Raw genomic sequence first — 13,016 nt, 5'->3', positions numbered from 1 at the left:
GGATTTATGGCTAAATGACTGAAGACGACAAAGCTTGCATTACCGTAACACTCTGATTATGAGCTGATAAAAATATTTTTGACCGTTAAGCTCATCATTTGATATTTCAATTTAGAAACAGAATGGGACATCATTGGTAATTATTTAAAATGAAATATGAGCGTACGTTTCTAGTCACCTTGTTGGCAAAATTCTTGTCTAATTAGGCTAGAGTAGAAAGTTTCATATTTTAACTGCATGCATTGCAGACCTGTGTGTGCGACCGTGTTCAGCTGAGCGGGTGGGCCCCGTGATGTTGTCAGGCTGCTCCTTTTCTCCCCAGTGCTGGATTGGCTGGAGTTGGCTGAGTCGTAGTTGGACAGGGAGCTGGATGGTGAACTGATATCAAAGTGTGCCACCTGGCTGACGGGGGGGGGCATGGTGGTGTTTGGGGACGAGAGGCCCGAGTCCGGCTGCTTGTACTCGAGGTCCATCGAGGGGTCCCGTGACAAAACACGGTGCTCCACACTCTGTCAGAGGGTGCAGTTTGTGAATACAAGTATCATTATATTGGTTTTGTCAAACTAGCCAAGATGTGGTCATGATTTCCACGGTAGTACAAACAATAGTCATAAATTAATTCTTAAGTAATCACTCATTAATTTAGATGTAAAAAGGTACAGCGTCATCACACAAGACATTCATTAATTAGTGAATATGAATTAAGTATTTGTTCATTAATTCCTAAATCCCACTACCTCTCAGTCCCTGAATACTTACATGAGGGGATGAGCATTATGTGTTTAATGAGTACACACTAATGAAACATCTCACAGCTGATCTAAAAGGCTCTGGGGCCCTCTGCTTTTCCCACAGTGCAGGACTTGGCTGAATGTCCCTAATGGGAAGAATACAAGAGGGGGGGGATATGTTTCCCACACACCAAAGAGAGTTCAGTGCGGAGGAGTTATTTTTCCTCTGGCCACTTGGGGTTATCAGGCGGTTGAAGCCGTGGACTCCACTGTACAGAAGTGGTAATCGCTCTGGCAATTAGCAGAGAAAAACTGATGTCAGTCAAGGGACGTGTTGGCTCAGGGACAGCTGTTGCTTTTCCATTAGGCTCTGGGGGACCAACTAAGCTAGAATGTGAATTATTAATTATTATTAGAATATATATAATCAAATGTTTGACTAATATTTTTGCAGAATTTAGATTATAGTCATGGAACATGACTATCACTTTTTACAGGCTTGACAAACTAAAAATATTTTTCTTTCTTATTTCTTTAATCATCTTGTTAATATTGATATTTTTAGATATAAAAGTCTTGAAGGAACATCCAATGATTTGATCAATAGAATAACCACCTGATCTTTTTCTTACTTGTGAGTTATTTCTTGGACAAGATTCAAAGTTGGTGTAAATTAAAATACTTTGACCCTCACTGATAAATTCCCTCTAGGTGTGGCCTTGTCCACAGGGAGGTTATAGTTCGTCAGGATGCACACTGCGTCTCCTACCATGTTCTGCACAGTGTGCAGATACTTGGCACACTGGGAGTGGCCGTTGTATTCAGCCAGATCTGCTCCTGCGAAACCGTCCAGGTCCTTGATGCCCAGGTCCACCCCATTGACCACAAGGATCTGACAGCACTGGACGAGAGAGCGACAGAGGAAGTGCTAGAGGTCAGATATGAGTAAGTAAATCAGCATCAATCAGTTCAAATAAATTGGAAAGTATCAACATCCGTGTTGACAGAAATTCTAGTTTTTGCTAATTTACACTACAATAGAGAAGAAAAAAATCACCACTGTAGTACAGTATAAAAGAGATAAATGCGCTTATTTTTAAATGCATTCGTTTGTTATTATATTTACACTTATGTAATGATTCAAAATGTTAAAATATCCATAACTATATTTGAATTATTTATGAGACCCTCGCTAGGAGGATGCAAAATATTACCTGATTGGTCACTAACAATCTCAATCATCTTGCTCATAAATTACTGTAATAGCTAACAGGAAATTAAATATCCTTCCTAAAAGCAGAATATTACTGGGGGAGACCTTCCTCTTTAATATGAAGCATTTCTGCTAAACTTGAACTGTATAAAGCATCTCTTTACAACCCTCCCTGTCAAGTGCCAGATTAAGCCGCTTGTTCCCAGAATGAGAAAGCTTTTTTTTCTCCGTATTTTCTTGTGTTCTCTCCTCTCAAAAACTTGGGCTGGCACCCTGTAAACCAGGCTTGGGGTCAGTTTCCTTTTGAGTTTAATTTCAAACCCTTCTCATGCAGTGCACATAACAGACATAACATACAAATGTATCTACATTTAAAACATCAACCTTGTGTTGAAACAGCTGACTGACCAGAATTGGATACAACAAAACATTAGTCAAAGTAGAAGGTCAGAGTATTGGTAAAGCCATAAGCTAGGTGCCATTTATTCAAAACAGATGGTTGAGCGTGAAACTCAGCGTGGATATGTGAGCAACAATAATCATAATGCTCCAACAAAACGGATCATCTCTGCTACTGCTCGTATTGCCATTAATATTCAAATGGATCAGTACAGCCAACATTCTGCACAAAGTCACTCCGTCTTGTACGTTAATGTACACATTAAACACCAAATCTTTATTTAGAAGGCGTTTACATTCTAATATTAGCATGCCAGCTGTTTCACTGTCTATGGTAATACAAAGAATAAGAATAAGAATACAACACAAACACACACCTCCAGTTCACCGTTCTCTGCAGCGTCATGAAGTGGGGTTCCTCCCCAATTGTCAGTGACGATCTCTCCGCCGTGCAGCAGCAGCCAGCTGAGCACCTTTGCGTGACCTCGACTGGCTGCAAAGTGCATGGCCGTGGCCCCGTCACTGTCCCTGCCCGTCAGGCTGATCTCTGTGAAATTCATCTGCAGGAGGGAGGATAGAACTTAATACAAGTTAAAGTCATCGTCTGAAACATTTTCTGTGCAAATGAATAAAATCTGCTTCTGAGGACAAAGTTAAAGACCACTTTGCCTTTGCATAATAAAAACCTGGTCATGATGCAACAAAGTTCTTCTGGTGTTTTTAAAGAGTCATTTTGGTTATGAAATACATTGGAGAGCTCAACAATATTAAAACAAACTAATAATCCAACATTCATTTGCCTTATCATAGACATCTGTGAGTTCATAATTTACATTTAACCAGATTTAACCAGATTGGCATGTGGACCAAGGAATAAATAAATGTACTCTATTTGTTTACAAGATATGATCCATAGTGTACTGACATCCCAACATACCAGCCAGACAATGACGGTGTTGTGGCCCATCTGGGCAGCAGCGTGCAGAGGTGTCATCCCGTCATTGGCTCTGATGCTTGGATCTGCCCCACAGTCCTTGACCAGGTATTGGACGACCTCCAGATGACCCTCCTGGCATGCCAGGTAGAGCGGAGTGGCACCATTCTTAGTTTGGGAGTTGACAACGCTGTGAGGAAATTACACAGTAAAGTAAATAGAGAGACACGTGGATACTAAATATCTATAACGGAAGCCTGTGATTCCTTCATCACTGAAACTTAAACAGTTGGACAAAAACAAAAGAAGAGTTACTTGTTCACCTATTACTAACATACAAGTCTGCATCCATAGAATCTACTGATGCCCAGAAATAGATACCTACAATTGTGGATTTTAAAGACAACCCACTGGAATTGCATTTGTGTTATTCAGATTTGTACTATCTCGGTACAAACGTTACTGAATGAATGAAGGTTTTTACTAATTTCATGTCCACACCCTCAGTTGCCTTTCAGCTGTATGATGAAACACATTTATCTGAAGGTTTGGATGTGGGATTATTTGAAGGCAGCAGTTAACTGACATTGTAAACGTCCATTTACAATGTCAACCTACGGCTATTTCGAGAGCAGACAGCAGCGATGCTGAGCCAAATCCCGCGCTCCTATTTCCAAAGGCCCTAAGCCCCACCTCCCGAGTAAAAGCCCCCTTGTTCCAGATCTTTTCAGTCACAGTGGGAGTTCTTGGAGTGAATGAGCGCTTCCCCACTAAATCTAAATCTCATAAGGGCGAGCTTTATTTGGACACTGACAAATGAGCAATGAGTCTCCTAAGAGGATTATCACTCCACTGGCTTTGTGCTTAAAGCTGCCCACATATGAACCGCTCTGCACTGTCATTGTTTTCCTATGTAGAGGCGGAAGCACTACCCTTGGTGTGGAAATTGCCACGGAGCCCCTCAAATTTTAAATGATTTCAACTTTGACCTCGGTTGCCGCTGACCTTTTTTAAAGTGCAACCATTGTAATAACATTGAATTAATCTATGCTTTGCCTCTGCAAATGTCTGCACTATGTTCTGCGCCCTACAAATCTCTGAAGGCAGCTTCAGGAAGGGTTGCCAGGGGCCAAGGCAGACTGAGTAGTGAAGAGGGGCAGAGAAGAGTGAGGGAAAGGAGAGGTAGGGTTTAAGTGGACATGACCCTGCCAAACTTTCCCTTCAAGGCTAAAAGTCAGCTCAACTTAAGTCCGGTGACTAGAGAGCCTGTATTAAAATGACGTGGATGACATCATGTTCTGGTCCTAATCCTAACATGCTGCTCATGATTAATCAGGTCCTATTCTGAGCCGGTAAAGAGATACAAATTCTTAAAATAACATCTTCTGTGGAAGTTGTTAGTACCCCAAATTAATTTAGTAAGACATGTGACTATGTTTTAGACACAGGCTTGTCTTTCAGGAAATGTTAGAATAAACAATGGTAGTCTGGATGATGGAAGTTCCAAGCAAAAACAAGCACACTTTCAATATTTCAAAATAAGAATGGTTCAGTCATGAGGAAGTGGGCAGACAGGTAAATTATTGATAAGTGTAACCAAAGTGTTCACCTGCTCACTGGGGTCTGTATAGCAGAGAAACTTACATTTGTCATTAATCCGAACCACAAACGCTGTGAGAGGGACAAAGTTGAGTGTTTTTGAGGTAAAACGGGGATGATCCTACGAAAGCACTTTGCCTTTTGTCACAACTCTCCAAAGTGAAGAGGCTTCAACAATCCACTAAAGAGGTGCTTTTTGAAGACAGGTGTAGATTTCAAAGAGCGAAGAAAGAGGTTAGCCTTGTGTGACGACAGAGCTAGCAAGTGGCACAAGGGGAGCTCCGTCGTCAGTCACTGAAAGCAGAAAAAACACACTTTAAAGTAGTGGACATTTGACACAGTATATTTTCAGTTCTGCTCTGATGAGTTTACCCCAGTAATTGTCTGTACAATGCCCCCCCGGACAGGGTAACAAAGACCAAGGTTATCTTCATTACTAGCAGAGTAATTGATGTCACACTAATGGTCTTCTTGCCTGACAGAGGCTTGTTATCTTCTCACTGGCTTTTCCTGTCTAAATAATGAAGAATGTTGTGGGAGAATTTATGCACTTTATTCAGCCGTGTGACCAAAGTTTATTGTGTATGATATTTTTACTGATTTACATAATGCACAGCTCTTTATCCATATCTTCTTTTAGAGGCTACAACTGTTGACAGCAGAGCTCAAAAAGTACACCAAGAAAACAAAATTAAAACACGGACAAACACGTAGGCACAGCAGACAACATGCAGATCGCCAGTTTATCTAGTGTGTTTTTAAACCTGTAAAGGAGCATGTCATACTTGACTTTAAGAGGTGCACAAGGTTGTAACTTGACAACAATACTCTCACAAAGTGTACAGTTGTAATACTGTGGGCCCTTTGCCGGAAAGGATCTCAAAATGGCACGTTACATTGCATCCCTCAGATTAAATCTCTTGTTGTAAAAGAGGACAGAAAGTTTGTTTTATCCAACTTGTACCATGAAGTTAAGAAGATTAGTGCTGAAGAAGTGAAAAACAGCACTCACCTTTTAACCTCTTACTTTTCATGTCTAAAGTTAATGTTGACACCTAATTGAACCTCTTTTGTGACCTCCTACATGGATACGCACTGACTTTAGAGGCTCATACTAAATTTCTTCTGAACTTACCAACACAAATGACCTGAGAAAATACACCGTGTTTAATAGCCATCCTAATCACTTTATGTTGTCATCTTTATTAATATTCATACTGTCTTTTCTTGAATTTGGGTTTTGCCTTGCTACTACATCAGATACTTGGATACAGGATGAACTGCCTCATTTTGGAACAAGGCTTTTACTTTGAAGGTGAGGAAATGAATGCTAGTATGAATTAATTCAATGCTGGACTATATGATCCATATGATCCTGTTTCAGCAGCTGTTCTGTAAACAAGAGAAGTAATAAAAAACTAAATAAGAATTTAAAAAGTTTTCCTGGGAATCTTCCTTGTGTGTCCAAATAAAATATAGACAGCTAACTTTATCGAAAATCCTAATGTAGAGGTCTACCCTTTTCAACTGCATGTTGGAATTAATTGCTTGGCCGAAGATCTTAATCTACACTAATTGATTGCATAACCTGTCTGTAGCCTCTCGCTCACTCTCACTCTTTTGTGTACCGAGGCTATCGGCAGAGGCACAGCACATGGTTCTCTGTTAGATTTCTAAGCTACATCTGAATTGGTAGCTTCTTCGCCCGTCCATACCAAGCTCTAAAATATCGGGACACAAAGCCCCATCTGTGCTGAGCCTATTAACACAAAAAGACTGATTGCTAAATGAGTACAACATTGCAGACAGCTGAATACCACAGCCTTCCCCTGAGTGCTTGTCTAATAATAACTATACAATGGAAAATAAATATTTGCAACCATCTCAGTGGGTACTGCACTTGCGGTTAAACCAAAGCTGACCTTTCATCACATTGTGTTCACCCAACCAATGAATCGATGTGATAGTGGTAGTTTTGTAGTTGCTGTAAATGTTGTTGATCCTTGCATTTCTATCATGAAAAGGCCAGATTGGATATGGATATAGATGTCAAATACAAATATGTTGGTACCAAGCCTTGATCCTCAAACCAGCCTTCAAAAGTCTATATTGGTCAAAGCCGATGTGGTCATATGAGGTCTTGAAATAGAAATAGAACTTTAAATGATTGATTTAGTGTAATGCTGCAAAAGACTCAAATTTTAGTCGGTGTTGCTTATTTACCACCTGTTAATGTGTGTACCATTACCTCTGTGAAGCAACACTCATGTACCGTCAACAGGCTGCTGGTTACTAAACTGGTGGTGTAATTGAGGGGGTCATGTTGTCTTTGTGATTTTTCAGGCAGAACAAACAGACGTAAAAGTCGCCAATATAAATTTGCAGCTTGCAATAAACCTTAAAACAAGAATACTATCTCTTTTTTGCAAAGTTCAATTCTGAACAATGCCCTGAGGCTCGAAAGCAAGCCCGTCTATTCAAATGGTTTTGTTTCCCTCATTATCTTATCGCCGGCTGGCGCAACAGTGTGTCGCCGTGGAGACGGTGGTAAACAGTGCGAGCGGTGGCGGAGAAGAGTGAATGGCGACCATGCTATCGGGGAGCCACCATGTCCCTGAGGCTCATTAAATTTTCAGCAGCTATACGCACCTGTGTGGGGTGCAACCACACTATATTGTAGGGGCAGAGGTAAGTGCCTGGACAAGCTGCTCATCCGGCTCAGGTCATCAGAGTCAAAGCAATTCTACTGACAAGGCTGGTTAGCGTAAAGAGCAAGGCGTAAATTATTTACCTTTTGTATTTCGTGGTCACTGCTGATGGCTGAAGTAGACACCAGCAAAAAGAACATCCATCAGCTCAACGGTTATCTCCATATTTTCCTTTTTTATTGTTTTATAACCAGACAGGTGTTGCTAAATGCTAAACTGCTAAACCAAACAAGGCCAACAGTCTTACCTACAGAGACCTGGTTGTGTACTGAATTCCCTTTAATATCACTAAAAAAGAAATGACAAATTTAAGTTTGTTTACCACTCAACAACAGCCATACTACTGAGACGCCCCTGAGCTACCTATTGAAAGAAAGAAAGAAAGATTAAGTGTTATACTATGGAGCTTTTGTTAAAATATGAAGAACTGTTTGTGTAGAGGAAGAACAGCTAACACCTCCCCTCACAGTGTTTACTCCACAACTGTTAGTGTGGCCCTAATTAACAGATAATTACTCCACTCCCCTACTTGGCAATGTGAGACTCAAATCCCTGTGAATACTTTTGACAAGAGACGTTCACGGTGATCTGATCGTACGACACTATACATCAAAATAGCAGTTCACAATGCCAATGCTGCATATCATATACTATATAATCTCATATCTCAACTGGTGGCCCAGATGTGTGTACTGAATCTGACAGCGTAGCTTTTTTAATGTTCCTTTTCTTGCTCGATATGGTTTTACTAATTTCCTGCAAACAACCTCAGTGCTGCTTAGAAAGAGTCTGTGGTGTCGGTTTGTGCTCAGTGCTGCTTCTCAGAAAGGACAATACCTCACCTGTGTCCGTCTAGTTGTACCGGTCCACACAGGAAGGTGTTATCTCTGCAGGGCACTGGTGGGTCTGACACTGAACTGATAAGGGACGATATTCATCAAGGAGTAATCACACAAGCACACACTGACACTTCTTACTGAAGCGGCAGCAATTAATCAATCAATAGGGAATTAATCTGCAACTATTTTCACTCATCAATCACATTAATCGTTAAGTCATTTTTGCTTGAAGAATTACTTAATCACTTGACGGTTAAGGTTCTCAAATGTGAGAATTTGCCGTTGTCTTGGTCTTGCTCTCATACAGACTTGTGTCAACATTATGGAAATGATTCTGGATGTATTACATAAGCAGCACATGTAGGTTGTGGTAGTGTCTGTTTAAGTGTCAGCATTCTGAAAACTGAATCTAAACAGTGGATCTAGAGCAACCTCTTTCAGTGACAAACAGTAGGAGGAAACTGACTAGAGCCTACAATATTAAAAGTTGCCATAGCCTAAAGGCTCTTATAAAATCTAATTTGCGCTGCAGTTTTCACAGGTGAAGGAGATGTTGAAGGACATCAGGTCAAAGGCAGAGAGAAGAAAAGAGATGAGTGGTGGATTAGGTACGAGAGTATAACTTTATAAATATAAATCACACTGACGGATCAGATTTTTAAGACGGTGAACGAAGCTCACAGACCGCTCCAAAGATAAAACCACATTGCTCTTACTTTGGGCTGTGCCCCAGTAGCAGTCGGAGAGAGGGCAGGTCTCCCTTGGCAGCAGCATAGTGAACAGGTACGGCGCCTGTATCGGTGGAGGCCCCGGGGTCCACCTCGCCACTCTTCAGCAGCCAGTCAGTGATCTCATGGTGACTGAAGCGGGATGCGAGGTGGAGAATGGTGGCACCAGAACTGTCCCGGTCCTGTCAATCAAACAAAAGAGGAATAGAGCTGAAATATGAGGCTTTGAAATAAAATGTCCAATTTTTTCAATAAAAGTTAATAATCAAAATAATTTCATATATTTAACCAGAGCAACATCAAACGGCCAACCTGTATGAGAGACTGGTGCCGCTCCATCACAATCCATTTTAAGAACAAATATAATTTGTATGTTACTATATGTTGCTGCTATAATTTAGTGTTTCCTGTTGAAATTAGGAGAAAGGGAATCAATCACAGAATCCCCTGCGCTGTGTGGGATAAACAGGTCATAGAAAATGTTCATAGAAGTTGATGTTTTGTGTATTGTTGATATACAGTCGTCTTGAATGATTCTGCTGCTTAATTTAGTTCAATCCTCAAAGCTCTTTATGCTGTGATTTAGTAGCAGGCATTTTTTGAGCAAGGAAATAAGTCCTTGCTTAGCCCGCGTATAAACGCTGACCTTGTTTGTGAAAATATTCAACACATTACAGTCTTCATGAGAAAACCTCAGCTTACTATAATGCTGTATTTATGAGCAGCATAGACCTACAATTGCACGCAAATCATCAGAGGCAAAAAAATAAAAGAGAATCTGGAAGATCCAAAGCCAAATACCTGTCAAGACTAAAGTGGTTATCTAACATTTCTAATTATTCAAAGGACACAAGATCATAGCTTTTTCAACTTTCTCATCCAACCCTGGCTCAAAAACCAGATCCGTCTTCCATCTTCTTTAAAAAACGTGTTTGTCTGTAAAATACTTTTATTCTTTCTGTCAAGAGATGGACCAATAGCCAACAGAAAAAATGATATTGTATTTGCACACTCTGTGATGTGCTATGAACACTTGAGTCATCTTATCACCAAAGAAGGCAGTGGAGTGCCTCAAATAACCATCAGATAAAATCAGGATCAGAGTGCAACGCACAGCAAAAGACACAATGGTGAAAAGTTAAAGCTATAGCATTGATGATAACCCATCAAGATTGCATTGCAAGTGGTAATTGATGTCAGCCCAGTATCTCATCAGTTAGTTTCTCTGCAGTCAGCCAGACAGCGAAAGTAATGGAGACAGTAAATAGATGTTCGAGCTCTTATTACTGCATTTCAAATTAAGAATCACATATTAGACAATGGGTTGAGTGCCCCATTTACTCTGTTTTGGTTCATCTGCTTGTGTTGTCTTGGCCTAAATTATTTTTGAGCAAGAGTACCATGGGTCAGCTCTGTTGCTTTGTCATTAGCACTGTCAGTCCACAAAGGTCTGGGGTGGTGAATCGGACTGGCTTGATCGTGTCTATGTGGAGTTTGCACGGTCTCCATGTGTCTGCGTGGGTTTCTTTCTACAGTCCAAAAAAAAAAAATGCACATGTTAGGTGAACTGGAAAATCTTAGCAGCCAATAATTGTAAATGTTGTGTAATCGACCAGAGGGTACCTTGCCACTTGCTCTGCATAGTGTAAGCAGGCGTAGCAAATTAAGAATTTCATTGTGTTACTAAAGATAAACAACGTATTATAGAAAAATACTACAATAACAGTAGAGGCACAGTGGCTGCAGGTATATATGCACACATAAAGTTAGTGGTACACAAGGGTTTACTTCAGAGAACACCAAAGTGTATTACAGCTTTTACTGACTCCTTCAAGGTGCCTGCTGCATTCCTTCCCTGATGTGAATACTTTGCTTCTTGCTACCAGCAGAGACATGGAGGTGATAAGGTGATAAGGTTTAATCGTGAAGGTATAACTAGACTCCTTACCAAACATCTTGCAAGCTATCGTATCAAACTACACCATCGTTCATCATATCAACGTCATTATGTATTTGTATGTGTGCCCTTTTGTGCGTTACTGTGTGTGCTTTGTAAAAATTAGTTTTGCAAATCCAGTTTTGCATACTTCATCATGGGAACACACGACAGTGCAGCAGAGTGGATTTAAGCAAACAGCAACAAAAGATGGATGATTTGTTTTTTGTGGTATGTCATCAGAACAGCAATTAACAAAAATGCATTCAGACCCTTGTGCGTGTGTGTTTGTTTTTAACCAAATGTACTTAAGGTCACCATGTTTGTTATCTTTGTATGTATTGATGCTTAATCTGTTATTGGTGTTTGTTTTTTTTGCAGGCAGTTGCCATTTTAGAGGAGGTTTGCTTTTGTTACAAACAAACTACAGATCACCACTCAGTATATAAAACGATGGTGCAGAACCTTGTGGACTACGAATAAATGGTGTCATGATTCGATTTAAAAACCTGTTTATTGGCACTGTGGTCAACTGAGCATCTGTGGAAGTGGCTGTTTTGAACAGCAACACAAAAAGAAAAAAATGAATTAAGCTACAGTCCGCTGCCCTTAATCATGTACAACTAAGGCTTAAGACCACTCACCTCTGGCCGACATCCACCCTGGGTCAGCAGCCACTGTAAGCAGGCCAGGTTGCCGGTGGCTGCCGCGTCATGCGCCGGGCTTGCCCCGTTGTTCGCCAGGCAGTTACCCGCCAGCCCTGCCTCCTCCACCAGGAAGCGCAGGCAGGTTAGTTTCCCCGCTCGGGCGGCGTGGTGGACCGGTGAAGCCCCCAGCACGTCCGCCACGTCGCTGGTGAGCGCTTTTTGCGCTAATTGCAATTTGAGAGTCTGCACGTCCCCTTGCCTTGCGGCGAGCAGCGTTATGTCCCCCTCCACGCCCATCGCTGCTCCTGTAGATCGGACGACTCCTTCCTTTAGTGGCCTGCGTTGAGCCCGATCAGTTCACCGCGCTGATGGGGGTCGGCATTGTATTTACAAAGTTTCAGATCATGTCAGTCACCCGGTTGGTTTTGTGGGGAAACTCAGCAGCCGCTCCAGTTCACCATCCCAGAGCCAAATGATCAAAGGCGATGACAGTTTCCGTTCATACACATTTAAATACGCGATATATTTTACATGTTGAAATACAACTCAGTCCACTGTTATTTATCTGAGCGATAAACTGACCTGCTTTCTATGTTTTGCCCGACGATGTGGCTCATTTATTTATCCGCGTCTTTTCTCTCTGGCGCCCACGGGATGCTGAACACCTGTTGCGCACGTTTTGGTGTATGCGTCCCACTAAACTATCTTTGTTTTAATGCGTTTATTCACCCTGTTTGCCAACGTCATGTGCCTCGAAGAATATTCCGCAGTGTTTTTCTTGCTATAGCAGATGGCGACATGGGACTCAGAGTGCCGGTTAAATAATCCATCAGGGGGAGGATCACTGAGCCTGTTACAGGTTGTTGCTTTCTGGAAATCGGCTCAGAAGTTAAAGGGCCAGTACGGAGAGGCTTCTTGGAGCCCCGAGTAAAGCCCACTGCCCACTGTGGTGGTGGGTGTCAGTCAAGTACTACAGACCCGCGGCTACTAATTTAGCAATGGACTCTTTGAACACACACCCAGTCTTGTTTGCATGCGGCCTCAACGGCATTAATTTTACATGTGGGCCCTGAAATCAGCACCGCTGGACACCCACAGTCTGTGTACACAGTAGAGGGCCATCTGCTGGCCTGTAGTAAAATTGAGCTTTTGGAAAATTGTTACACTTGTGGAATTTGTCTGTTTAGTGAGGGGTTGTCAAATATATCTTGTTGTGGAGCTATCTCTTATTATTATTATCATCGTTATTATTTATTTGTTGTTGTTATTAACTGTCAAGAAA

At 41.4% G+C, this 13,016-nt stretch overlaps 1 protein-coding gene across 2 annotated transcripts in view; it reads right to left on the bottom strand.

The window, feature by feature from the left end:
* The window catches only part of espn (espin), a 39,067-nt gene extending 26,538 nt beyond the window's left edge, over positions 1-12,529 (bottom strand). The window contains exons 1-7 of one of the 2 annotated variants that reach the window (XM_031845235.1): positions 11,732-12,529; positions 9,140-9,333; positions 8,427-8,501; positions 3,281-3,467; positions 2,721-2,903; positions 1,501-1,632; positions 251-509 (exon numbers count right to left, since the gene is read on the bottom strand). In XM_031845235.1, the coding sequence (XP_031701095.1) occupies positions 251-509; positions 1,501-1,632; positions 2,721-2,903; positions 3,281-3,467; positions 8,427-8,501; positions 9,140-9,333; positions 11,732-12,031 (1,330 nt within the window). In that variant the 5' untranslated portion in view covers positions 12,032-12,529. The remainder of the gene's footprint in view (positions 1-250; positions 510-1,500; positions 1,633-2,720; positions 2,904-3,280; positions 3,468-8,426; positions 8,502-9,139; positions 9,334-11,731) is intronic. The other variant, XM_031845236.1, reaches the window with a different exon arrangement.
* Positions 12,530-13,016: the final 487 nt, after the last annotated feature.

This window comes from Anarrhichthys ocellatus, unplaced genomic scaffold (genome assembly GCF_004355925.1).
Source record: "Anarrhichthys ocellatus isolate YVR2014 unplaced genomic scaffold, GSC_Weel_1.0 scaffold5, whole genome shotgun sequence".
Taxonomy (NCBI): Eukaryota; Metazoa; Chordata; class Actinopteri; order Perciformes; family Anarhichadidae; genus Anarrhichthys; species Anarrhichthys ocellatus.
The sequence above is the reverse complement of the archived record's forward strand: the minus strand, read 5'-3'. Positions and strand labels throughout refer to the sequence as shown.